At 41.7% G+C, this 27,237-nt stretch overlaps 1 protein-coding gene across 2 annotated transcripts in view; it reads right to left on the bottom strand.

Annotated features, from left to right (window-relative positions):
• Window positions 1–5,037: 5,037 nt before the first annotated feature.
• The window catches only part of CABLES1 (Cdk5 and Abl enzyme substrate 1), a 123,017-nt gene continuing 100,817 nt past the window's right edge, over window positions 5,038–27,237 (bottom strand). For both annotated transcript variants that reach the window (XM_040354067.1, XM_040354066.1), the window contains exons 5-10: window positions 25,810–25,915; window positions 21,767–21,923; window positions 18,086–18,189; window positions 15,823–15,929; window positions 14,158–14,365; window positions 5,038–7,190 (exon numbers count right to left, since the gene is read on the bottom strand). In XM_040354067.1, the coding sequence (XP_040210001.1) occupies window positions 7,050–7,190; window positions 14,158–14,365; window positions 15,823–15,929; window positions 18,086–18,189; window positions 21,767–21,923; window positions 25,810–25,915 (823 nt within the window). In that variant the 3' untranslated portion in view covers window positions 5,038–7,049. The remainder of the gene's footprint in view (window positions 7,191–14,157; window positions 14,366–15,822; window positions 15,930–18,085; window positions 18,190–21,766; window positions 21,924–25,809; window positions 25,916–27,237) is intronic.

Raw genomic sequence — 27,237 nt, 5'->3', positions numbered from 1 at the left:
GGAGACTTACGCCGGTCGTATCTTAGCAACATTTAAGCGTATCTCAGTTTGAGCATACGCTTAAAGTTGCGACGGCGCGGATTCGGACTTACGACAGCGTATCTACTGATACGCCCGTCGTAAGTCTTTATGAATCTGGCCCACTGTGCTCTCAAAGTAGGAGCGTACGTTGTATCAGTGTGAACCTGGCCTTATTCAGAATATGTGACGTGTTCTACGTTATAAAATAAATATTTGACTTTGTACTTGACTCTGTGTACAGTACTGTGCAAAAGTTTTAGGCAGGTGTGAAGAAATAAAGTAAAGCAAGAATGCTTTCAAGATAAAGTAAAATTGTGCAACCAAATCCAATAATATATATATATGAAAAAAAGGTTTTAAATACAATTTAACCGTTGTGTATATTAAAGTCCATACTGTGCTCCAATGAATAAACCGTGGTGTTGAACTCTCAAGTAAGACTTGGTACTTCTGTTGGAAAAATGTGATAAGAAAAGCCGCTTACCAGATAGGGAGATCAATATAGAGATCAAATTCGCTCATCCAGGAATCACACAGCATGGGAATACTCCTCCAGGGACTCCTCCAATGCAGGTATCCTTTTCAGTACAGCGGGCTCCTAAATTTATGCAATATTCCTCACATATGCGATGGCAACTATTTTTCAGTAATCTCCAGCAGTGCGATATATCAGAAGACATAGTGCAGTACTCCCGTTTAAAAGGGTTTATTAAAAAACTTTACAGGCACTGATATCCAAAGACAATTAAACTATATTTTTCAAACAGCCGCGGCTCAAGCCAGCCAGCTGGTGCGTGGTGACGTCAAGAACTGGTGCTCCACCCGACACGTTTCCCCATATAAGGCATCGACTGGGAATGGAGGCTAGGAGAATGCTTTAAAAAATATATGTTTTACTTGCTTATTTTTATCAAATAAAAAAAATGCAAAATGAGGCAACAGAAGTAAAGCGAAATGAAATCAATATTTCAATACCCTGTGGCTTCAAAACAGCATCAGTTCTTTTAGGTACACAGTTTTTAAAGGAAGTCAGCAATATGTTGACATTTCAAATTCGTGTTTGAATTTGTTTAAAGTTGAATAAAATTTTGTTTTGTTATAACTTATTTCGGAGTCGTTTAAACTCGTTTCTATTGTGATTCGGATACACACAATACTGGGCCAACCCTAAAGATTCTTCCTGTGCTTGTGATGTCAGCTTTTCTTGTCCTGCGACTTTACAGGGGTTCAGGGTCAGCATCTACTGCAGCCCCTCATGATACACCTCTGGATCTGAACCATCTTCACATGCACATAGATGGTTTATGTTTTTAAATTAACGCAGCAGCCTCCTATCCCCCATGGCAGTCATGTTGGCTCCTACAGCCATAAACCCGTTTTCAGCCTTTAACTGTCCCACTGCAATATCCACTTAAGCCCCGGACCAATATGCAGCCTAAAGACCCAAGGTGTTTTTACAGTTCGGGACTGCGTCGCTTTAACAGACAATTGCGCGGTCGTGCGACGTGGCTCCCAAACAAAATTGGCGTCCTTTTTTCCCCACAAATAGAGCTTTCTTTTGGTGGTATTTGATCACATCTGCGGTTTTTAGTTTTTGCGCTATAAACAAAAATAGAGCGACAATTTTGAAAAAAAAGCAATATTTTTTACTTTTTGCTGTAATAAATATCCCCCAAAAACATATATAAAAACATTTTTTTTCCTCAGTTTAGGCCGATACGTATTCTTCTACCTATTTTTAGTAAAAAAAATCGCAATAAGCGTTTATCGATTGGTTTGCGCAAAATTTATAGTGTTTACAAAATAGGGGATAGTTTTATTGCATTTTTATTTTTTATTTTTTTTTTACTACTAATGGCGGCGATCAGCAATTTTTTTCGTGACTGCGACATTATGGCGGACACTTCGGACAATTTTGACACATTTTTGGGACCATTGTCATTTTCACAGCAAAAAATGCATTTAAATTGCATTCTTTATTGTGAAAATGACAGTTGCAGTTTGGGAGTTAACCACAGGTGGCGCTGTAGGAGTTAGGGTGCACCTAGTATGTGTTTACAACTGTTTGGGGGTGTGGCTGTAGGAATGACGTCATCGATCGTGTCTTCCCTATAAAGGGAATGACGCGATCGATGCGCCGCCATAGTGAAGGACGGGGAAGCCGTGTTTACACACGGCTCTCCTCGTTCTTCAGCTCCGGGGAGCGATCGCGACGGAGCGGCTATAAACAAATAGCCGCGCCGTGGTCCCGGATCGCTCCCCGAGCGGACCCGACCTCCGCATGTAGCGGGGGGGGTCCCGATCGGACCCCCCACCCGCTAATAGGCGAGGACGTACCTATACGCCCATGTGCCTGTACGTGCCATATTGTGGACGTATATGTACATGGGGTGGTCCTTAAGTGGATATATATGGAATTGGCAGCAAGAGGGTTAAAAAAAAAAACCTGTGCCACTTTCCCCATTCTTCTGCTAGCCAACGTATTTTCTCTAACTCTAAATGTATGTTTTTTTTAAACGTATCTTTATCTTTCATAGGTCCCATTATGTAGCTCTAATAACATGCCAATGTTCTACACCCCTACCTCTCCACAAGAAAAGAAAAAAAAATGTTCTCAACTGCTTTTGAAATAAACATGCAATAATAAAACAGACCTTATATCGTATTCAAAGAAAACGTCTGAGCTACTTACTAAATCCATGAATACTAAGCACTAATTAATACAAATGTATTCACCTCTGCAGGTCGTAGCCAGCAAGGCCAGGGAGATAAAACTTCTCATTCCCATTATTACAAACAGCTAATTGAGATTTTGTTTAGTTTCTATTAACATTTAACGGCTCTATTCCCATAGGCTACAGCAGTACACACTGCAATGCGGGATCAAGGCTTGTCCTGAATTTTAATACAACAAAGTATTTTTGTTGTTTAGAGCGATGTACTTGGGTTTCTTATGGAAAGCATTCCAATGTTATATATAGGGTTTTGTTCAATGTTTGTATTGCTACTCTGACAAACAGCAAGTTACTGCAAGATGTTCCTCTATTAACCACTTCAGGCCCAGGCCAATTCTGACACTTCGCTCCTACATGTAAAAATCATAATTTTTTTTGCTCGAAAATTACATCGAACCCCCAAACACTATGTATATTTTTTTTAGCAAAGACCCTAGAGCAGGGATATGCAATTAGCGGACCTCTAGCTGTTGCAAATCTACAAGTCCCATCATGCCTCTGCCTCTGTGGCTGTCAGAGTCTTGCAATGCCTCATGGGACTTGTAGTTCTGCAACAGCTGGACGTCCGCTAATTACATATCCCTGCACTAGAGAATACAATGGCGGTCATTACAACTTTTTATTTTGCACAGTATTTGTGCAGCAATTTTTCAAACACGTTTTTTGGGGGGAAAAAACAGTTTTATGCTTTAAAAAAAAAACAGTAGCCCATTTTTTTTGCATAATGTGAAAGATGAAATTACTCCGAATAAATAGATACCCAACATGTCACACTTCAAAATTGCATACGCTCGTGGAATGGCGCCAAACTTCAGTACTTAAAAATCCCCATAGGCGATGCTTTAAAAAAAAATTATGGCTAAATTGTTTGAGTTACAGAGGTCTAGGGCTAGAATTATTGCTCTCGCTCCCGGCGACAACCCACATGTGTGGTTTGAACACCGTTTTCATATGTCGGCGGGACTTACGTATGCGTTCACTTCTGCGTGCGAGCACACGGGGACAGGGGCACTTTAAAAAAAAATGTATTATTCATTTTACCTATTTTAACACAAAAATAGGAATAAAAATGATCAAAATTATTATAATTCCAAGGAATGTAAACATCCTTTGTAATAGGAATATGACATGACAGGACCTCTTTACAGTGAGATATGGGGTCAATAAGACCCCACATCTCACCACTAGGCTGGGAAGCCCAAAAAAAATAAAAGATCACTGATTCACATCCGAGGCAGTGCCGTTTTTTTGAATGCAGAGACCGGGCGTGACGTCATAACATTGCGCCCGGCCTCCGACGATCATAGAGACTCCGGCGACCATCTGGTCCGCCGGAAAGCTCTGATCATCATCCGGGGGCCGGCGGATCCGTTCTCCGACTCACCGAGTCTGATGAAACAAAGATTGAACTCTTTGGCTCGAATGGCAAGTGTCATGTCTGGAGGAAACCAGGCACCACTCATCACCTGGCCAATACCATCCCTACAATGAAGCATGGTGGTGGCAGCATCATGCTGTGGGGATGTTTTTCAGCAGCAGGGACTGGGAGACTAGTCAGGATTAAGGGTAAGATAAATGCAGCAATGTACAGAGACGTCCTTGATGAAAACCTGCTCCAGAGCGCTCTGGGCCTCAGACTGGGGTGAAGGTTAGTCTTCCAACAGGACAACAACCCTAAGCACACAAGATAACAACATGAGTGGCTATGGGACAACACTGTGAATGTCCTTGAGTGGCCCAGCCAGAGCCCAGATTTTAACCCGATTGACCATCTCTGGAGAGATCTGAAAATGGCTGTGCACCAAAGCTCCCAATCCAACCTGATGGAGCTTAAGAGGTCCTGCAAAAAAGAATGGGGTAAACTGCCCAAAAATAGGTGTGCCAAGCCTGTAGCATCAAACGCAAAAAGACTTGAGGCTGTAATTGGTGCCAAAGGGTACTTCAACAAAGTATTGAGCAAAGGCTGTGAATACTCAAAACAAAGCAAGGATTTCAAACAAACTTTTTTCACGTTGTCATTTTGGTGCATTGTTTGTAGAATTTTGCAGAAAATAATGAATTTAATCAATTTTAGAATAAGGCTGTAACATAACAAAATGTGGAAAATTTGAAGCGCTGTGAATAGTTTCCGGATGCACTGTATACTTTAAAGATTGATATTACACAAGATTCATCTATAGCTTAAGTATAATTGTTTTAAAACATTTTACAGCTGTTACAGCCTGTGGGGGAATTTTTTTTATAAAATCACATCCATTTTATTCCGATTAAACTAAAGCAATCAAACTTCAACATTTTCTATATGCATCTCTTTATTTAAAAATTAAATATCTGAATGTGAATGAATAAAGTAAATGAAAACAGACTTCAGCCTAAAAATGCTACCAGTTGAAGGCACTGTACGATTTCCATACTTCTGGAGCTAAATTCATAATGTTTATGTAGTCCGATTTGAACTAGCCAAAGGGGTGAACACTGGGGCCCATGTGGGGAATACTGATTGTACCCATATTTAGCCCAAATGAACTAGAATTTTAACAAAGAAATGAAAAACTAGTAAAAAAAAATTGAAATCTTGATTTCAAGAATATCCACTGACCTCAGTGGAAACAAGTGTCAACATTAGACACGCTCATAAATCCCATGCACTGGATATGTAGTTCCAGTGACGTGTTCAAGTCAAAATGAGGTGGTTTTGGCAGTGTGGCATCAATATGTACCCGATGCCTACAGACAGCCATATTGTGACAATGCAATCACTATAAATTAGCATAAGTGACTTCTTTAGCTAAGCAATGTTTTTTTGAGCTGTATACATTAAAGAAAAATTGGGCTTATTTAATAAGGCAAAGAGCAATGTACAAAGTGCAGTAATCCATAACAACCAATCACCTTTCATCGTTCTGATTATTCCCAATAAAACACAATAAAAAAATAATTTGGTTGGGTTCACTGTTTCTGTACTTTGTAAACCACGTCTTTACAAACGATGCCCAAATGCACAACAGCGTGCACAGGGAGAGTTAAATTGCCTAGAAAAGAAAAACAGATTTCCTCCCACATCATAGTAATGAATTCAACAAAATAAAATTGTCGAGTACAAATTATGATGCAAAATAAGATGATAAAAAAACAACCTACAGCAGAATACATTTTGTATTCATTTTCTATTGATGCTAGATAAGCTACATTGATTTGTATAGAATCACACATCAGCCAATATCGGAGATGAATGTATTGTTGATGAAAATGATAATGGGCAGTTGCTTTCTCAGAACACTGCTTTATAACATGTAGCACAAGAAAACGTGCTTAAGATGCACTCTAACATAGAGCACAGAAGATTCTTAACACCAAGCTGTACGACTCAATGCGTTTCCTCCACAGTGGAAAAGTGCAATCGGTTAAAATGCTGTGGCTTTAAAGTAAAGCTGTCACTGAAGTAATAAGATCACCAAAATGTCCTGGCTTTACAAAGTATACTGGTGGAATGAAAGCATTTGTAGTGTTAATCCATGTGTGTCGTGGCTAGTGCCAGTTGAGGTTAAGATTCATTTTTTTCACACAGTTTTTACATCCAGGCTTAAGCCAGTCTCTTGGGTTCCTCCAAGATAGCAGGGCACATAAAAGTTCTTTCTTTGTAAGAAATACATTGGCACATTTCTTTTTTGACACAGTGAAGGTTAACACCTGACATGGCACCTTAATGAAATGTCCTTCACGATAAAGGTCAGACCTGAAGGTAAAGAGATGACAAAGTCCACTTGTGAGTTTAAAGTAAAATGTTCTTAGAGGAGAGAAGTGCTGGAAGTTCCAGCTTGTGGTCCACGTGCCATTTCTCTTCTCAACACCTATTCACAATAGAGAATCTACGTAAAAAAAGACAAATACCAGCAAGTTGCTCCAATGAGAACATTGGTGTTAAAGTATACATGCACCTTCACAAAGTGTAGATAGCCATTTTGGGAACTGAGGTAATGTCCATTAAACAGGTTCCCAATTAGGATTTGGAGGCGACATATTAACCACAGTGAAGCCTTAAGAACAGCACACCCTTCATTGACACCACACATCCAAAAATTAGAAAACTACCCGCTGCTCATGATAGTGTAAGGCAGGTGTGCTGTTCCCCACTCTGCCAATCTACAGATAAGAGGGTAGTACTGTGTCAGTTCACAATATGACAGTCTCCACTAGGTGCAGGTAACAATGCAATCATTTGTATATATGTCCAATAGCAGCTGTGGCTCTGTAAGCTCCTCCACTGTCCCAGAGAAAGGCATGTAGCCTGTGCTAGGAGCTTTGGATTAAACGTCTGTAATGGGGCATAACTTCATGCTCTGGTAGGTGAAGAGCAAACTCCAAGGCAACCAGGATAGGAAATTCAAATGCCATCAACTCACGTCTGTTCAAACGAAACTTCTCTTCCAGTTTCTATCAAGGAGAAAATCAGATAGCCGTTATTGTATGGTAAAGACATGACATACAGTAATAATGTATTGGGATTTAGATTGGAGGGTATTTAGGTGAGGATATACATCAGAATCCTATCATATTTCACCCTGGAATACCAACTTCCCATTTAAGGTTCCTCAGCAAGACGCCCCATGCTTCGAGAATGTTAAAGCGGGGGTTCACCCAAAAAAAAATAAAAGATTTTAACATTACATTCAGCCGAGTTGTCAGAATGACAATCGACTGTTTTTTTTTTTATTTTATCCCCGTACATACCGTATTTCCACCGCCGCTTCCGGGTATGTCTTCTGCGGGACTGGGTGTTCCTAATTGATTGACAGGCTTCCGAGCGTCGCATATTGCGCGTCACGAGTTGCTGAAAGAAGCCGAACGTCGGTGCGTAGGTGCCGTAAAGAGCCGACTTGCAGTCCGGCTTCTTTCGGCAACTCGTGACGCGCTGTATGCGACGGTCGGAAGCCTGTCAATCAATTAGGAACGCCCAGTCCCGCAGAAGACATACCCGGAAGCGGCGGTGAAAATACTGGATATGTACTGGGATAAAATAATTCTGACAGCTCGGCTGAATGTAATATTAAAATTTTTTGGAGTGAACCCCCGCTTTAATCTACGTTCATGGCTCCATAACTCCACTAAGGACTGAGAAGGTAAAATTATTTAGACAGGCATTTTGATCAGAGTATTTGTCACGTTAACCAACATATTCTGATAATACTAAATTTGGTCTGATCATCCACACATCAATAACCTCTGGTCATAAAAGAGCAAGGTACATTTAAAGCGGGGGTTCACCCAAAAAAAAATATTAACATTACATTCAGCCGAGTTGTCAGAATGACAATCGGCAGTTTTTTTTTATCTTATCCCCGTACATACCGTATTTTCACCGCCGCTTCCGGGTATGTCTTCTGCGGGACTGGGCAGTCCTAACTGATTGACAGGCTTCCGACCGTCGCATACAGCGCGTCACGAGTTGCCGAAAGAAGCCGGACTGCGAGTCGGCTCTATACGGCACCTGCGCACCGATGTTCGGCTTCTTTTGGCAACTCGTGACGCGCAGTATGCGACGGTCGGAAGCCTGTCAATCAATTAGGAACGCCCAGTCCAGCAGAAGACATACCCGGAAGCGGCGGTGAAAATACGGTATGTACGGGGATAAAAAAAAAAACAAAAAAAAAAAACAGCCGATTGTCATTCTGACAACTCGGCTGAATATAATGTTAAAATTTTTTTGGGGGGTAAACCCCTGCTTTAAGTGCCCATAAAGCAAGCTAAAGTGGTCTCCTGTCTATATTATTGTAGGGCATTTCCATATGCCTTTAGTGCTTGTTGACACACTGAATTGATTTAGCCAAACAGGGGTGATTAGTAATTGGGAACCCAGGAATACAGAATTGTCCCATGAGGGTGGAGAGAGTTCTCAGCTCTGTGTAAACTTAGATTTGAGCTGACACAGGGCTTTGTTTGTTGCTTTCAGTGGATGAGTTAAGGGAAGCGAAGTATAAGCTAATGAGGAAGCGGTGGTTATTTGAACCCATAGCTTTAGTCTTCATGGGCAAATCTCACATTTATTTTAAAAGGAGAAATATTGCCAAATCTATAGCCAAAGTTCATTCTGCACTAACATGAGCCATTTTCAGCCAACAGCGGACTTTAGCCATGTAAAAAAAAATATTTTGCATGTTTGTGCAAAAAGACAAATAAGCTTAATTCTGAGCACGAAAATCACAAACTCAATCAAGTACTTATATTATATATCACATACATATACTCACACGATTGCTATAACATTATGACCACCCACCATAACCCACCCAGGCATGTACTCTAATAGACCTCTGAAGGTATGCTGTGGTATCTGGCAGGGCCTCCATGGATTGGACTTTTCCAGCACATCTCACAAATGCTTAAATTAGATTGAGATCTGGAGAATTTGGAGGCCAAGTTAACACATCAAACGTGCTGTTGTGTTCCTCAAACCATTACTGAATTCATCAGACCAGACCACCTTCTTCAATTGCTCCGTGGTCCAGTTCTGATGCTCACGAGCCCAATGTAGGAGCTTTTGTCTGTGGACACAGGTCAGTGTTGGCACCCTGTCCACTGTGGCTACGCGGTCCCATACATTACAAACTGCAATGCCTACGTTTTCTGCTTTTAATACATCAACTTCAGGGCGACATGTTTGCTTGCTGTCTAATGTATCCCCCCCCCCCCCCCCCCGACTTTCAGATGCCATTGTAGTGAGATAACAATCGTATTCACTTCACCTGTCAGTAGTCCTAAAGCTATGGCTGATGAGTGTATGTGGGTGAAAATGATTATTCCTCCTCACTTTCACTCCTTATGACAAGCACAAATAGTAAGGGTAGAGCTTTCCTAACAGGGAAACAAACTGCTATGAAATCTGACTGAGGTGATAATTCTTCCCTACTCTTCAGATTGGAAATGTTTTCTGGGAATTTTTCCCACTTCTTGCAAGTTACACTTCCGAATCATTTACATTTGTATGCTCCTCTGAATGTAGAAGGTGGTTCTACAGAATATCACATGGTAAACAGTAAATAGAGAATTCTTAAGCCTCGTACACACGACTGTTTTTTCCCGGCAGGAAAACTGCCAGGAGAGCTTTTTGCCGGGTAAAAACCGGACTTGTGTATGCTTCCTCGCAGTTTTCCCATCAGGAAAACAGCCGAGAATCCTGGTGGGAAAATAGAGAACCTGCTCTCTATTTTCCCGTCGGGATTCCCGGCGTTTTTTCCCCCCGCCAGATCTACTACTTACCTATGGGAAACACTGTGAAGCAGTGTCAATGGAGCATACACACAGCCTGGATCCCCGGCCAAAGCTCCATGGCAGTTTTCCTGCCGGGTTCTCGGCTTTCCCCTCGGTTTTCTCGGCTGACTTTTTACCGCAGAGAAAACCGAGCGTGTGTACAGGGCTTCAGAAATCATATGTATAAAGGGGGGAACTAATGCGCAAAACCAAACTAACCATGGGCAACTAAACCAAGTATTATAAAATAACAATATTGAACTATAAAAGCAGCAGCCACTACCAAAACAGTGCTCACGCACCAAATAGCATATGTAAAGAGGGGAGTGTAGTGGCGCTTGCCAGTGGAAAACTGAAATATAATAAATATCAAATACCGCACAGCAACGTATGGATATTGACCAATGAATCCAATAAAATGTGTTCCACTCCTGGTTTCCTCAGAAACCCTTCATAGCATCCACAAATAGGATGTGAAGGGTGGAAATAGTGAGATTAATGACATTTTTTGAGGACTGAACTGACAATGGGTCATAGGCTGTTATGAAAATTTCAATACATAATAAACTCCAGTGCCTTCACCAAATATGAAAAAAATGTGATAACAGTGAATATTAATGATCATAAAATGTCCAAAAAAAAAAACACAAAAAAAACACAAGGATAAAACTTGGATGTGTTTAAAAATTACAACAATGTGCACCAAAAATTGTGCAAAGTGAATGAAAATAATGTTCAAGCATAAATAAATAAAATTATGAATAAATAATGGTGTTCAAGGTAAGTTCCGGTGCTTGATAAAATGTGATAAATTAATTAATTAATAAAGTTCAGATGAATAATAATGTTCAAGGTAAATTCCAGCACTGAATAAAATAATCCAAAAGTGCAAAAAATGTGTGTATAAATATAAAGTTAATAAGGTGCTTGATTTCAAACTTTCCCAAACAGTGCAAAAGTGCTTTAAACCGAAGATGGTACTGCAATCCACCGCACGATCCTCCAGTGTAGCTGTGCAGACCCAAGATAAAGGAATTATTAGCCTCTCACCTCAAAACAGGTTAAACCAGCCTGTTAGATGTGGATGAAACCCAGCAGCACACAATATGAATCCTGGGACAGCTCAGATCGCTCCAATCCTCCTCCAATCCTTTCATCCAGACACTCTCAATGAAAGCAAAGTGCAGACTCCATAGTGTAGTAATATTAGGTACAGGTTTAATAAAAAATAGTAACACTCACATTAAAAGTAGCTGTGAACAGCATGCAATGGTTCCAGCGAATGTAAATGGGCAGCAGATCTCCGCTCTCGGCCGCGAGCGGAGATGACGTCACCAACGGCACTTCTCCTTCACCTGACGCGTTGCGTAGCAGAACAACGCTACTTAATCATAGGTATCTATGATTAAGTAGCGTTGTTCTGCTACGCAACGCGTCAGGAGAAGGAGAAGTGCCGTTGGTGACGTCATCTCCGCTCACGGCCGAGAGCGGAGATCTGATGCCCATTTACATTCGCTGGAACCATTGCATGCTGTTCACAGCTACTTTTAATGTGAGTGTTACTATTTTTTATTAAACCTGTACCTAATATTACTACACTATGGAGTCTGCACTTTGCTTTCATTGAGAGTGTCTGGATGAAAGAATTGGAGGAGGATTGGAGCGATCTGAGCTGTCCCAGGATTCATATTGTGTGCTGCTGGGTTTCATCCACATCTACTGTAACAGGCTGGTTTAACCTGTTTTGAGGTGAGAGGCTAATAATTCCTTTATCTTGGGTCTGCACAGCTACACTGGAGGATCGTGCGGTGGATTGCAGTACCATCTTCGGTTTAAAGCACTTTTGCACTGTTTGGGAAAGTTTGAAATCAAGCACCTTATTAACTTTATATTTATACACACATTTTTTGCACTTTTGGATTATTATATTAAGTGCTGGAATTTACCTTGAACATTATTATTCATCTGAACTTTATTAATTAATTTATTTATCACATTTTATCAAGCACCGGAACTTACCTTGAACACCATTATTTATTCATAATTTTATTTACTTATGCTTGAACATTATTTTCATTCACTTTGCACAATTTTTGGTGCACATTGTTGTAATTTTTAAACACATCCAGGTTTTATCTTTGAGTTTTTTGTTTTTTTTTGACATTTTATGATCATTAATATTCACTGTTATTACATTTTTTTTTATATTTGGTGAAGGCACTGGAGTTTATTATGTATTGACATTTTCATAACAGCCTATGACCCATTGTCAGTTCAGTCCTCAAAAAATTTCATTAATCTCGCTATTTCCACCCTTCACATCCTAGTTGTGGATGCTATGAAGGGTTTCTGAGGAAACCAGGAGTGGAACACATTTTATTGGATTCATTGGTCAATATCCATACGTTGCTGTGCGGTATTTGATATTTATTATATTTCAGTTTTCCACTGGCAAGCGCCACTACACTCCCCTCTTTACTTCAGAAATCATAACTGCCTTGTATTTCTGTGTAGAATGAAAGAAAATAGGGCCCCTCCTTTTCTCATTGGAATACGGCAAGAGGCCTGCAGCACGTGGGGAGCCTTCTGTAGGGTTTAATGGCCTGAGGTGAGGTCATGTGACCTCTGGGAAAGGTCAGATGACCTTCTTTAGAGTTCCAGAACCCTGACTTTGCTATTTAAGGGGGGTTCTGTGGCAACGGGCTCATTCACCTCAGAAGGCATAGATGTGGTGCTCATCGCCCTGTTTTACTGTATGTCGCGGTCTTTAACGTGTAGTGGTATCAGCTTTGTATTAACCACTTAAGGACCAGCCCATGTACATATACGTCCACAATATGGCACGTACAGGCACATGGGCGTATAGGTACGTCCTCCCCTATTAGCGGGTGGGGGGTCCGATCGGGACCCCCCCCGCTACATGCGGAGGTCGGGTCCGCTCGGGGAGCGATCCGGGACCACGGCGCGGCTATTTGTTTATAGCCGCTCCGTCGCGATCGCTCCCCGGAGCTGAAGAACGAGGAGAGCCGTGTGTAAACACGGCTTCCCCGTCCTTCACTATGGCGGCGCATCGATCGCGTCATTCCCTTTATAGGGAAGACACGATCGATGACGTCATTCCTACAGCCACACCCCCAAACAGTTGTAAACACATACTAGGTGCACCCTAACTCCTACAGCGCCACCTGTGGTTAACTCCCAAACTGCAACTGTCATTTTCACAATAAAGAATGCAATTTAAATGCATTTTTTGCTGTGAAAATGACAATGGTCCCAAAAATGTGTCAAAATTGTCCGAAGTGTCCGCCATAATGTCGCAGTCACGAAAAAAATTGCTGATCGCCGCCATTAGTAGTAAATAAAAAATAAAAATGCAATAAAACTATCCCCTATTTTGTAAACACTATAAATTTTGCGCAAACCAATCGATAAACGCTTATTGCGATTTTTTTTACTAAAAATAGGTAGAAGAATACGTATCGGCCTAAACTGAGGAAAAAAAATGTTTTTATATATGTTTTTGGGGGATATTTATTACAGCAAAAAGTAAAAAATATTGCTTTTTTTTCAAAATTGTCGCTCTATTTTTGTTTATAGCGCAAAAACTAAAAACCGCAGATGTGATCAAATACCACCAAAAGAAAGCTCTATTTGTGGGAAAAAAAGGACGCCAATTTTGTTTGGGAGCCACGTCGCACGACCGCGCAATTGTCTGTTAAAGCGACGCAGTCCCGAACTGTAAAAACACCTTGGGTCTTTAGGCTGCATATTGGTCCGGGGCTTAAGTGGTTAAGGGGGGCAGCAGAAAAAATCTAAATGTATTCAACCTGAGTTTTTAGTGGCTAGGTCAATGCATGTTTAAAATATAAAGTTGCATTTTGCATAGGGGAATTTTAGGTTTACAAATATTTCTGTTAGAGCTTGAGTCGTGCTGGCTAAGCTGTTTTGAGTAATGTTATTCTTGAGATGTTCTATTTATTTTAATTCTGGCATATTTATTAAACCAATAAAAAAAGTACGTGGCCTTTTTTTTTTTTTTGTTTATATGCCTTCCTGCCTATGGTCTTATATATTGGTAGGTTATCGCTCCAAGTGGTTTTATTTAAATCATTGTATTCTAGTGGCTCTGCAGCAATAAGGCACATGTACTTACATCAATGAGGTGTTTGACTTCATGTTTTCGTAGATCGCTCCCAATTTTGGCAGCTAACAGGATGCAGGCTCCAGCACAAAGCTTTCTGTTTTGTTTGTTCAACTTCCCCTTCAATGCAAGCTTCTCAAAATATACAAACGCCATGGCCACAGTAGGCTCTTCATAGCCACAATCCTCCTGCGCCAGCTTGCGAATATCCCGCTTCAGGCTATAAACATGACAGAAAAGCATATTGCTTATTGACTGCTACTGAAATGTCAACATGGATGAATCTGCAGTGGTTTAAAGTACTGATCTTTCCAAGAGAGTTACTGTAGGAATTTCAGCCTAGGGCTAAATCAGAGCATAAGAGTAAAACAACAGATTTCATATTGACTATTCTGAATAACCATTCTGAAGAAGGATCACAAACATGCATATTTGCATGGCATGAAAATGAAATTTCGCAATTCAGGTAATGAATTGCCTCGCGGCATCAATGTTAACTACTTCAACACAGGGCATTTTCGCCCCTTCCTGCCCAGGAGATTTTTCAGCTATCAGCGTTGTATACAATTTCCAAATGCCCCAGTTAATATTTCTATGACTCAAAAACTTAGACGCTAACTTTATTTTTTTTATAGTATCGGCTACATATATACACACCTGTAAATACTTTTATTTTTTTAAACCATTAAGGCCCCTTTCACACCTGAGGACCGTTCAGATCCGCCTGTCAGTTTTTTCAGGCGGATCTGAACGGGCGCTCCATGTATCTCTATGGAGCGTGGGAAGTCAGCGGTGACATGTCTGCTGACACCCGATCAGCCCCGATTCTATCCTCTCCGCTAAAATGTGACGGATGCAAATCCTATTTTGCATCTGTCTAGGCGGACCGGATGAAAATGAACAGACAGTTCGTATTAAACTGACCCCCCCATAGAGGAGAGCGGAGATCTGACTGCTCCGTCTCTTCAGAGTGTGCAGAGACAGACCTGTCATCTGCCAGCTCAGCGGGGATCAATGGAGCGATCCCCACTGAGCAAGTGGATGTTAAAAACGGATCCTCACAGGATCCGCAGGTGTGAAAGGGGCCTAAGTTTTCAATACTTTGGCCAGTCCTGGGTTCTGTGTTGGGCGATCAAAGAAAATGCTTTTTACCTAAACCATACTGAGTTCTATGGCATCATTCAGGAAGCAAACTAGTGCATAGATCCCTTTGTATCAATGTCACCTACATCTTTATAGCATGTAATTAAGTATGTAATGAAAGACCAATGTCACCTACTTGTATGCCTAGGGGGGACAATGTATTGTGGTTACAGAGAGATTTGCCAGTTCCACTGACTGCAATTGGCAGTGTAGCAGGTGCTCGTCTTAATACAAAGATCCAAAGATACTGTACTGGAATATATTACTAGGACAAAGCCTGCAGTGTGTGGCCAGAACATAACTGATACACAACTGGCACATTCCATGCTTCATTTTGAAAATCTATTTAATAAAATAAATATTGTGGAGAAAAACTATGTGCAAAGCTTTACATAAGAATCTTAACTTTCAGTCAGGTGACCAATTTTTTTTTTTTTTTAAATCTCAAATTTAAAAATTAGGAATCCTTATGTTGGAGTTTTTTTGCTAATGCGTCATTGGTGGATTCTTGTATAGGAGGAAAATGTGACATACCTTCTTATTTTGCTAAGAGTAAGCTTGATATAAGGAAATTTCTCTTTGAAAGTCTCATTCATATCTCTCTTGAGGTCAGATGGTTTCACATATTCTATTATAGTGGTCTGTAATGTAAAGAAGATACTTGGGTTAATCTATCCCTAGAAGCACCCACAAATTAAAGCGGGGGTTCACCCTTAGAGGGCACTTTTCCCCCTTAGATTCCTGCTCGTTTTTACTAGGGGAATCGGCTATTTATTTTAAAATATGTGCAGTACTTACCCGTTTACGAGATGCATCCTCTCCGTCGCTTCCGGGTATGGGCTGCGGGAATGGGCGTTCCTATTTTGATTGACAGGCTTCCGAGAGGCTTCCGACGGTCACATCCATCGCGTCACGATTTTCCGAAAGAAGCCGAACGTCGGTGCGCAGGCGCAGTATAGAGCCGCACCGACGTTCGGCTTCTTTCGGCTACGAGTGACGCGATGGATGCGACCGTCGGAAGCCTCTCGGAAGGCTGTCAATCAAGAAGGAACGCCCGCTCCCGAAGACCCATACCCGGAAGCGACGGAAGAAGATGCAGCTCGAAAACGGGTAAGTACTGCTCATATTTTAAAATAAATAGCCGATTCCCCTAGTAAAAACGAGCAGGAAGCTAAGGGGAGAAAATTTTTTTTTTTACAAATGGGTGAACTCCCGCTTTAAGGACCTGTATCGACGGGCTTTTCAACGCTTCAAATGGGTTTTGCATTCCCAAAGAAGTCTACAGGAGTTCAAAACCCAACTGAAGCATATCAATGCAAGTCAAAAGGATGTTACCTGTAGGTCAAATGCACCCGTTGATGACTTTCTAAACGATCTCAGAAGTGTCTCAAACATTTGTAAAACCGAGGCTATCGACACAAGACCAAAGCCCGTCAACAAAGGCCCTAAAGATGATCACAGCTTGATGCACCTAGTGTTGGCCGAAATGGGCATACATCCCCATGTTTAGGGGCATCAGCAGACCTCCACAGCACATTTGTGATCAACCCATTTCAGTTGGCTTTCATGGGGTGATCAGTAGTTGTTCAAGTAGACCTGTCATGAAAAGAAATGTGGGAGCTGCAACGGCACTGAGAAATGCCGGTAGCATGGCTTCACAAACTGTGAAAAAGAATGTGGCACATAAGTCAGAATCCCTGATCGCTAAACTTGTAAGCGACTCAAAGTTATGAAGCCAAGGCATCAGTAGGACAGCCAAGCAACTAGTATTTTCAGGAGAGGTCTGCAATGGCAGCCCCTAAACTCTAAACCAGGGATCTCCAAATTATGGCCCTCCAGCTGTTGCGGAACTACACGTCCCATGAGGCATTGTAAAACTCTGACATTCACAGAAAAGAGACTAGGCATGATGAGAATTGTAGTTCCCGAACAACTGGCGGACCATAGTTTAGAGACCCTTGCTGTAAACCATCAGTTTCCTTTTAATACAGTTCTCATATATAATATGATGCATGCCCAGCTTCGGGTGTTTGCTAGCTGCAAGGAAGTATTTCAACATGTAACTATAGGCCAGTACAGCTGCTTTTTTTATGACATACAAAAGGAAATGGAGACATATGGGGATTGATTTACTAAAACTGGAGAGTGCAAAATCTGGTGCAGCGCTGCATGCTAACCAATTAACTTCTGCTTGTTCAATTAAACTTTGACAAAAAAGGGAAGCTGATTGGTTTCTATGCAGAGCTGCACCAGATTTTGCACTCTCCGGTTTTAGTAAATAACCTCCATGGAGTCTGACCTCCCTTTTTGAGAATGCTAGTTTTATGGCCATCATGTTGATCCAAAGATTTCAATAGAAGGCTTCATAAGACCAGATAAAATCATTTTCCATAGAGATCAGCAATGAGTTTTTTCTTTCAGTGTAGGCTTTCTATAAAGAGAGGCAGTCACAACTGGGCTCTTGCAATATTGCGAGTATTCAGTTTATCAAATTGAATACAATGCCCGATGGTGAGAATAGGAATCCCCATTGACAAAATAGCAGCTTACAGAAACTTCTAGAGGACACATCTACCCCTAAGATTTTAATTGGGGGTTACGTTTGTCTCCATATAACTTTTCAGTGACTAAAATGGGTTTGACAAGACAACAACCATATTCTATCTTGACCCTACAAAGTAATACCCACAAAGTATTGATAGTCGGCAGTTGTACAGCAGTGTGTGACATTACGTACAACATATCAATTATATTCTTAATATAACAGAAAACAGAGCAGATAAGGGATAAGTCTTACCATATAAGAAGGGAATATTAGAACCCGCTTGTGCTTGCCACATGGCCACTGAGGATCATCCAGGAGATTTGGATCGTATTCTGTAAAGTCTCCTATGTCACTTCCTAGTTCATATATAGGAAACAATAACATTATCTTACTAGTTATGTGAATGTTTAAAGTACACCTGTCATGGATAAAATACTAGGCGGCCATTGTTGGCCCCTTCAATAAATGAAACTTTTTTTGTTTTGTTTGGAATAACCAAACCAGGAACAGGCACACATATGAAAGTCTTCAAGGAGGAGAGGTCAACATTGGCCCCCTACACATCTTTCACAAGACAAATTTGCTTTGAAAACACAACTGTAGCTATTTTTAGCTCTGATCGCTGTTATAAGTGTCAATGGTCCCAAAAAAGTGTCAAAAGTGTCTGAGCTGTCAGTCGCAATCCCGCTAAAAATTGCAGATCACCGCCATTGCTAGTAAAAATATATATAATAAAAATGCCATAAATCTATTCCCTATTTTGTATATATACGCTTATTGCGATTTTTTTGTACCAAAAATACGTAGAATACACGAAGAAATGAAGAAATGAAGAAAGATAAAGACATTTTTTGGGGGGGAGGGGGGCGGTGGTTTGGGGATATTTAATATAGCAGACGGTAACAAATTGTGTTTTTTCAAAATTGACACATCTTTTTGTTTATAGCGCAGAAAATAAAAACCGCAGAGGTGATCTAATTCCACCAAAAGAAAACTTTTTGTGGGAATGGCCTTGTCATTAGGGGGACAAATCCTTCTGGGGCTGAAGTGGTTAATGGGAGTGCTCCTAAGCTCAGTTTGTTATCTGTATAAGGACACCTGTCCCCAGAAGCAATCAGATTCCAATCTCTCCACCATGGCCAAGACCAAGGAGTTGTCCAAGAATGTCAGGGAGAAGATTGTAGACCTACACAAGGCTGGAATGGGCTACAAGACCATCACCAAGCAGCTTAGGAAGAGGGTAACACCAGTTGGTGTGATTATTCGCAAATGGAAGAAACACTAAATAACTGACAATCTCCCTCAGTTTGGGGCTTCATGAAAGATCTCACCTCATGGAGTTTCAATGATCATGAGAACGGTGAGGAATCAGATCAAACACGGGAGAATCTGATCAATGATCTCAAGGCAGCTGGAACCATAGTCACCAAGAAAACATTTGGTGACACACTACACCGTGAAGGACTGAAATCCTACAGTGCCCACAAGGTCCCCCTGCTCAACAAAGCACATGTACAGGCCTGGCTAAAGTTTGCTAATGAACATATAAATGATTCAGAGGAGTACTGGGTGAAAGTGTTATGGTCAGATGAGACCGAAATCAAGCTCCTTGGCATCAACTCAACGTGTTTGGAGGAGGAGCAATGCTGCCTATGACCCCAAGAACACCATCCCCACCATCAAACATGGAGGTGGAAACAATATACTTTGGGGGTGTTTTTCTGCCAAGCGGACAGGACAACTTCACTGCATCAAAGTGACAATAAACGGGGCCATGTACCATCAAATCTGGGGCGCAAAGCTCCTTCCTTCAGCCAGGGCATTGAAAATGGGCCGTCGATGGGTATTCCAGCATGACTATGACCCATAACACATGGCCAAGGCAACAAATGAGTGGTTCAAGAAGAAGCACATTATGGTCCTGGAGTGGCCTAGCCCATCTCCAGACCTTAATCCCACCATAATCAGCTCCCTCCACATAGACAATATGTGGAGAAAGCTGAAGGTTCGAGTTACCAAACGTCAGCCTTGAAACCTTAAATGACTTGGAGAGGATCTGCAAAGAGGCGTGGGAGTGGGACAAAATCCCTCCTGAGATGTGTGCAACCTTGTGGCCAACTAGAAACGTCTGGCATCGGTGATTGCCAACAAAGGTTTTGCCACCAAGTACTAAGTCCTGTTTTGCGAATGGATCAAATATTTTTTTCACTCATGAAAATGCAAATTAATTTATAACTTTTTTTGAAATGTGTTTTTCTGGATTTTTTTTTTTTGTTATTTTGTCTCTCACTGTTAAACGGAACCTACCATTAAAATTATAGACTCAGGGCCAGATCCACGAAGCAGTTACGCTGGCGTATCTATTGATACGCCGCGTAACTGCTAGGTTGCTCCGTCTGGCCGGCGCATTTTTTTAAGTCGTTTCCGTAAGGCTTTTTCCGGCGTAAAGTTACCCCTGCTATATGAGGCGTATCCTATGTTAAGTATGGACGTCGTTCCCGCGTCGAATTTTGAAAATTTTACGTTGTTTGCGTAAGTCGTTCACGAATAGGGCTTTGCGTAGAATGACGTTCACGTCGAAAGCATTGGCTTGTTGCGGGTTAATTTGGAGCATGCGCACTGGGATACCCCCACGGACGGCGCATGCGCCGTTCAGAAAAAAACTTCATTTACGTTGGGTCAAGTAAAATTAACATAAAACACGCCCACATCTTTAACATTTGAATTCCACGCCCTTACGCCGGCAGATTTACGCTACGCCGCCGTAACTTTAGAGGCAAGTGCTTTGTGAATACAGCACTTGCCTCTCAAAGTTGCGGCGGCGTAGCGTTACTACGATACGCTACGCCGGACTAAAATTACTGACGTACGTCTTAGTACGCCGTCGGATCTAAGGTGCATATTTACGCTGGCCGCTAGGTGGCGATTCCATCGAGTATGCCAATTAGCTAGATACGCGAATCCACAAACGTACGTCTGGCTGGCGCATTTTTTAAAGTCGTTTCCGTAAGGCTTTTTCCGGCGTAAAGTTAACCCTGCTATATGAGGCGTATCCTATGTTAAGTATGGACGTCGTTCCCGCTTTGAATTTTGAAAAAATATACGTTGTATGCGCAAGTTGTTCGCGAATAGGGCTTTGCGTAGAATGACGTTCACGTCAAAAGCATTGGCTTGTTGCGGGTTAATTTGGAGCATGCGCACTGGGATACCCCCACGGACGGCGCATGCGCCGTTCAGAAAAAAACTTAATTTGAGTCGGGTCAAGTAAAATCAACATAAAACATGCCCCCATCTTTAACATTTGAATTCCACGCCCTTACGCCGGCAGATTTACGCTACGCCGCCGTAACTTTAGAGGCAAGTCATTTGTGAATACAGCACTTGCCTCTCAAAGTTGCGGCGGCGTATCGTTACTACGATACGCTACGCCGGACTAAAATTACGATCCGCTACGTGGATCTGGCCCTCAGAATTTCTTTGTCAGTGGGTAAACATACAAAATCAGTAGGGGATCAAATACTTTTTTCCCCCTCACTGTAGTTGAACTAGTACCCATCCCAAATACCTTAAAACACTTATACCTAAAAGATATTTTAGTGCAGTGACCATATCTTTTTCTCTTTTGCCGTTATGTTCTTTGGCACCCAAAAGCTTACCAGGCAGCAACCTACAGAGCTTTTCATAAGAAATAGTGCAAGAAGCAGACAGGAGACATCAGCTTGTACTAACCAGGTAATACTGAACAGATGACATTTGATCTCTTATTGGTTTTCCGTGGCTACTGCACTCTCCACCAGAGTATTAAATACAGTGCATCACTAAGGATAAGGTATATAACTTACACATGCATGGAAACTGAAACTGTATCCCCCCACCTCATTCACATAAAACACCACAGCCATGTGAGAAACATCTGTAAAATGATAATGTCACCTGTATCGATGCTCCCCTGTACACTGTTGGCTCTTCCCAGGGTCAGGTTGCGGTGACTTGCATTACGAAACTGAGAGAAGGAGCAAGTGGAGTCTATTGTATTTCTGCGTCCTCCCAAGGCATTGGTGGGGTACAAAAACTGTGTATACGATACAGTCTAGAGAAGAGAAAAGATTGCCAGTAGCTGATCAGTGGACATAAAACATTCAGTACAGTTGCTGTAATTTCTTCCACCAGCCCTGAAACATTCATTGTCTTCCATATCATTCATGCATTGCTACTATAAGGGCCTTCTGTGAATTACGGAGAATCTACAATCAATTGTTGCTCATCAAGCTCCTTACAATATACACTGTGGTCCTGACTCTGGTCACACGTTACAACCTGTTTGTATAAATCGCCTTTATATGTACTGCTAAAGAAGTGTCTACATAGACTGTACAATCAGATTGCAATCTATATGGCAAGTTTGCAAATGAAAGGATGAAAACTGGACAGCCGCACTCCGAAATCACTTAAAATAAGTTGTCTTTTATTTTTCAACTGTACATACAGTCACTGCAACCAACAAAACACAGTATGGCCGACGCGTTTCGCACTTACAGTTAGTGCTGAGCCATGACTAAGCACTAACTAAGTGCGAAACGCGTCGGCCATACTGTGTTTTGTTGGTTGCAGTGACTGTATGTACAGTTGAAAAATAAAAGACAACTTATTTTAAGGGATTTCGGAGTGCGGCTGTCCAGTTTTCATCCTTTCATTTGCTATCATCAGCATTGCCAGCACCTTGGTGGTTCAACAACCCTTGACTACTCACGAGGCTCATCTGGAGCGGTGAGAAATCTATCTGTTTATATGGCAAGTTTGATGTTGGTGGGATTCAACTAACGGCTAAAAAAAAAAAGATCTTCCCATAGAAAACATTCACTGACAGCTGGAGCCCGAATCTGACAGCCCACACTGGGGGAAACCAGGCAGTTAAGCCCCATACACACCATTAGATTTTCTGCAGATTTTTGTCTTCAGATTTACCAAAACCATATAATAGGAGGTCAAACCTTACAAGGGGTTGTAAAAAAACACCTTGCACTCTCCGGCCCCCCGAGCCCCCGTTTTACTTACCTGAGCCCCGTACTTCAGTGGGCGAGATCCCGCATCGCTTTCCAAATGGCTTGTTGGCTCTTCATTGGTTAGATTGATAGCAGCAAATCCAATGACGCGGTGCGCCGGGGGGTGGGGCCGAGTCATACACTCGGCGGGTATGGCAGCAGACTGTATCACGCGGGAGCCTGTCCACAAGGTAACCCCCTCGGGAGAGAGCTTCCCCGAGGGGGTTAGCTCCTGCAGGGAGAAGCCCCAGAAGAGGAAGTTCGGGGCCACTCTGTGCAAAACGAGCTGCACAGTGGAGGTAAGTATGACATGTTTGTTTTTGTTTTAACTGAACCTTTACTAGCACTTGATTTGATTTGCTCCGATATGGGATTTGTACTGCGCCGAATGCGCTCCCTTAAGAGTTTCAATTTGTATGCAATCAGGCAGACCCTTGCACTACATGGTTTTGGTAAATCTGAAGACAAAAATCTGCAGAAAATCTAATAGTGTGTTTGGGGCTTTAAACAGGTTGGTAAAAAAGGGTGACTAAAGCCATTGTACACACAATCAGATTGTTGGCCAACCGAGCATCTGATTTTTGTCTTCAGGCGTGTGCCTGGATCTTGTCTTGCATACTTATGGTGCACAATTGTCGGTCAACAAACACGAACGCAGTGACGTACTACAAGGAATTTCCGATCTTGAACGCCACCCTTTGGGCCCCTACTGCCAATTTCGTGTTTGGTGAGCATTGATTCCGAGCATGTGTGTTTGTACTTTCAACTTGTGTACTGACCATCAGAAAATCTGACAACAGCGTTGTCTGCAGAAAATTAAATTACTAGCATGTCATCCAACATTTGTTGACAGAAAGTTAGACAACAATTGTCTGAAGGAGAGTACCAACGGTCAGATTTTAGGCCAACAGTCTGTAAATAGACAATCCCCTGCCAACAATCTGATCGTGTGTACGAGGCTTTAGGATGAAAACTGTAATCTTCAGACCCTGCAGAATACTGACCAATGCTCCAGTATTTGGATAACCTCAGAAACAAGTGTCATGCATTTTAGATTATGTATGACATGCCATCTCTAATTTTAATACAGAGTAGGATAACAAAAGTAAACTTTTTAAATCTATTTTTTAAAGAGTAAGAGAATAAAAATAATTTGGCAAGTTGGAAACTGCCTTAATTTTAAACCATACGTGAAAAGGAAGTATACTGGAGAATCAAGAGCTGTTTTTTAAAGACTTTTCTTGCCATTAAACAACTCTGTAAACACAGAATGAACAGGCTTCTTGAAAACTGTCACCTGTGTGCCTCCTTTCATAATTTCTGAGCTAACATGAGTTCAGTGCCATCAATGTAACACCTTTACGTTTTGTACACATAGCTCTTGTAACTTATTTAGACTTTCTTAAAGTAGTTCTAATTGGCTATTTTTTTTTACTCTAATAGATTTTCTGCGTTAAAGTAAAAAACCTTCTGGGTGCAGCTCTTCCCCACCCCCCATATACTTACCTAAGCTCCATCCATCCATCAGCGATATGCATAAGAGCAGTGACTATCCCGGGTCTCTCTCTCCTCATTGGCTCACACAGTAGCGGGAGCCATTGGCTGTCCATCACAGTCAGTGAGCCAATGAGGAGAGAGCAGGGAGCAGGGCCAAGCTGCACTTTGTGTGTGAGTGGACACACAGAGTGCGACTCGGGAGCGAGCCTGCCCGCTATCCCCTGGTGGTTTGGAACTGGGAGCACTCAGTGGGGGGGGGGGGGAGCCAGGACCGCCGGCGAGGGACCCGAAAAGAGGAGAATCAGGGCTGCTCTGTGTATAACCATTACACAGAGCAGGTGACATATTTTTTCCTCTCTTTCCTTTAAAATAACTTTAAGCTGAGCTAGTCCAAATGGCAACACTGTATGCTACTTACCAGGCTGCAAAGGAACAGGTTTTCTGCAATGCCAGCTGTACACTTACTTTTATATTATGCCTCATATGCCCTCTATACCTGGCACATCAAACCTAAATGACAACACAAGTTATGTACTGTAACTCCCTGATTCCTAGGGCCACCGTGAGGGTTTAAATATTGGTTTATGGTTTTCAGACCTGATCATCTGTACCATTATATTTTTTTAATTTTCTTTTTCTCCATGCTGGATCGTGTTATTCACATCTGTTTATGATCTTAGGCCCATTTCTGTTAAAATATTAATATTGTTTTCGCATTTTTAAATATTAACTACTAGGGTTGTCCCGATACCACTTTTTTAGGACCGAGTACAAGTACCGATACTTTTTTTCATGTAGTCGCCGATACCGAATACCGATACTTTTTTTAAATGTCATGTGACAGTTTTCAAACCACAATACAGACTAAGGATATTTTCTTTAGAATTATGAAGAACTCTAACTCAAGACATTATAAAAGAATAAAAATGAGTAAAAATGAATAAAAATGTTTTATTTGCTTGTCACGCAGTAGTAAAAAATCTCAAAGAATTTTCATAGAACATGTTGATAAATACAAAAAAAGTATTCTATTTAGGTATCGGGAGCATTTGCGCGAGTACGAGTACTCCCGCAAATACTCGGTATCGGTCCCGATACCGATACTAGTATCGGTATCGGTCCCGATACTAGTATCGGTATCTGGACAACACTATTAACTACCCATCCTTTCAGAGCTCAGTAAATGCAGTTCTTTTGTTGTATAAAAATATTAAAATGCAGTTTTTAAACAATACCAATTACATGCTTATTGCTCTGAAAGGAGCATATTGGTATCAATCTGAACTAAGAATTTAGTATTATATATACCAGTAAGCAGTATGAATTCTTTTTATACCAGTGTAATGGTGGTTATACACAGGGTGGGAAACACTACACAGTGACAGGTGAGGTCTAACCACTATCGAAGTGTCTTACAAGCAGTGCTTACATTCTCACCTTCCCATCAGCACCAAGTTCAACTCCTTCCAGGCCAAGAATCATTTCACGTGTATTCATGCCACCGGAGGAATGGCGCTGCCTTGTTCCTTCCAGTTTTGTGTCCCTGTGTGCGACATAAATACAAAAACATTTAACATTTAATGGTAATTTACACAACGATTGTCACTACACATCTGAATCAGACAAAAACATATACAGTAATACATTCCCAGTTACATGGGTGTTATGTAATGTGACTATTCATTGCAGTACTACATGAAACATGTAACACTGGATAAGACCTGGCCATTCTTTCATTGCAAGCCACAATTTGTCCAAAGCAGAGTGGCTTTCTTCTGAACAACAGATCATTCCTTTATAATAACCAAACCTTAAAGCATTCGAATATAAAACCCAATATATCATATTTCCCAACCTCCTCCATTTTGGTGGTAATCCATATTCTCAAGATTTGCAAATAATTGGATTGCCTAGACTAAAGGATGTACATGATTGTGTGTACCTTATGAGATTTTAGACATCAGAAAAGTGCAAAATTGTAAAATAATTGAGACCTCTATAAGAAATTCTCATGGAAATCTGTTACAAAGCAGAACACTTTTTGCTTAGGCTCTGATGGAAGCAGCCATTGCCCGGAATCATGCTAGATCATCCTTTCTCAACCTTTTCAACACAGAGGAACCCTTTAAAACAGGGGTGCCCAACCAGTGGCCCTTTCCTGGGATGGAATAGAATAGAAAACAAATTAAAGGTCAGTTTTATTACTAAAATCACAGTGGGGTAGATTCAGGTAGGGGAGCGCACTGCTACGGCGGTGCAGCCTACCGTTTTTACGCTACGCCTCCGTAAATTACTGGAGCTATGCTTCATTCACGAAGCATTTGCTCCGTAATTTGCGGCGGCGTTTCGTAAAAGGGGCCGGCGTAAGCGCACGTAATTTAATTGATCCCGTAGGGGGCGTGGATCATTTAAATTCGGCGCGTTCCCGTGCCGAACGTACTGCGCATGCTCCGTCGGGAAAATTTCCTGACGTGCATTGCGGTAAATGACGTCGCAAGGACGTCATTTGCTTCGACGTGAGCGTAAATGGCGTCCAGCGCCATTCACGATTCACTTACGCAAATGACGTAAATTGCGACGCGGGAACGACGTGTATACTTACCATTGGCTGCGCCTCCTAATAGCAGGAGCAGCCTTACGACGAAAGCGACGAACGCAAACAACGTAAAACACGACCGCCGGGCGCGCGTACGTTTGTGAATCGGCGTGAGTATGCAATTTGCATACTCTACGCTGACAACTACAGGAACGCCACCTAGCGCCCAGCGTCAGAATGCAGCCTAAGATACGACGGCATAAGAGCCTTATGCCAGTGGTATCTTAGGCTACAGTCGGCGTATCGAGCTTTCTGAATACAGAAAGTCG

Source organism: Rana temporaria, chromosome 5, assembly GCF_905171775.1.
Source record: "Rana temporaria chromosome 5, aRanTem1.1, whole genome shotgun sequence".
In the NCBI taxonomy this organism is placed as follows: Eukaryota; Metazoa; Chordata; class Amphibia; order Anura; family Ranidae; genus Rana; species Rana temporaria.
Note: the sequence above shows the minus strand (reverse complement) of the source record. Positions and strands in the feature narration are given on the sequence as shown.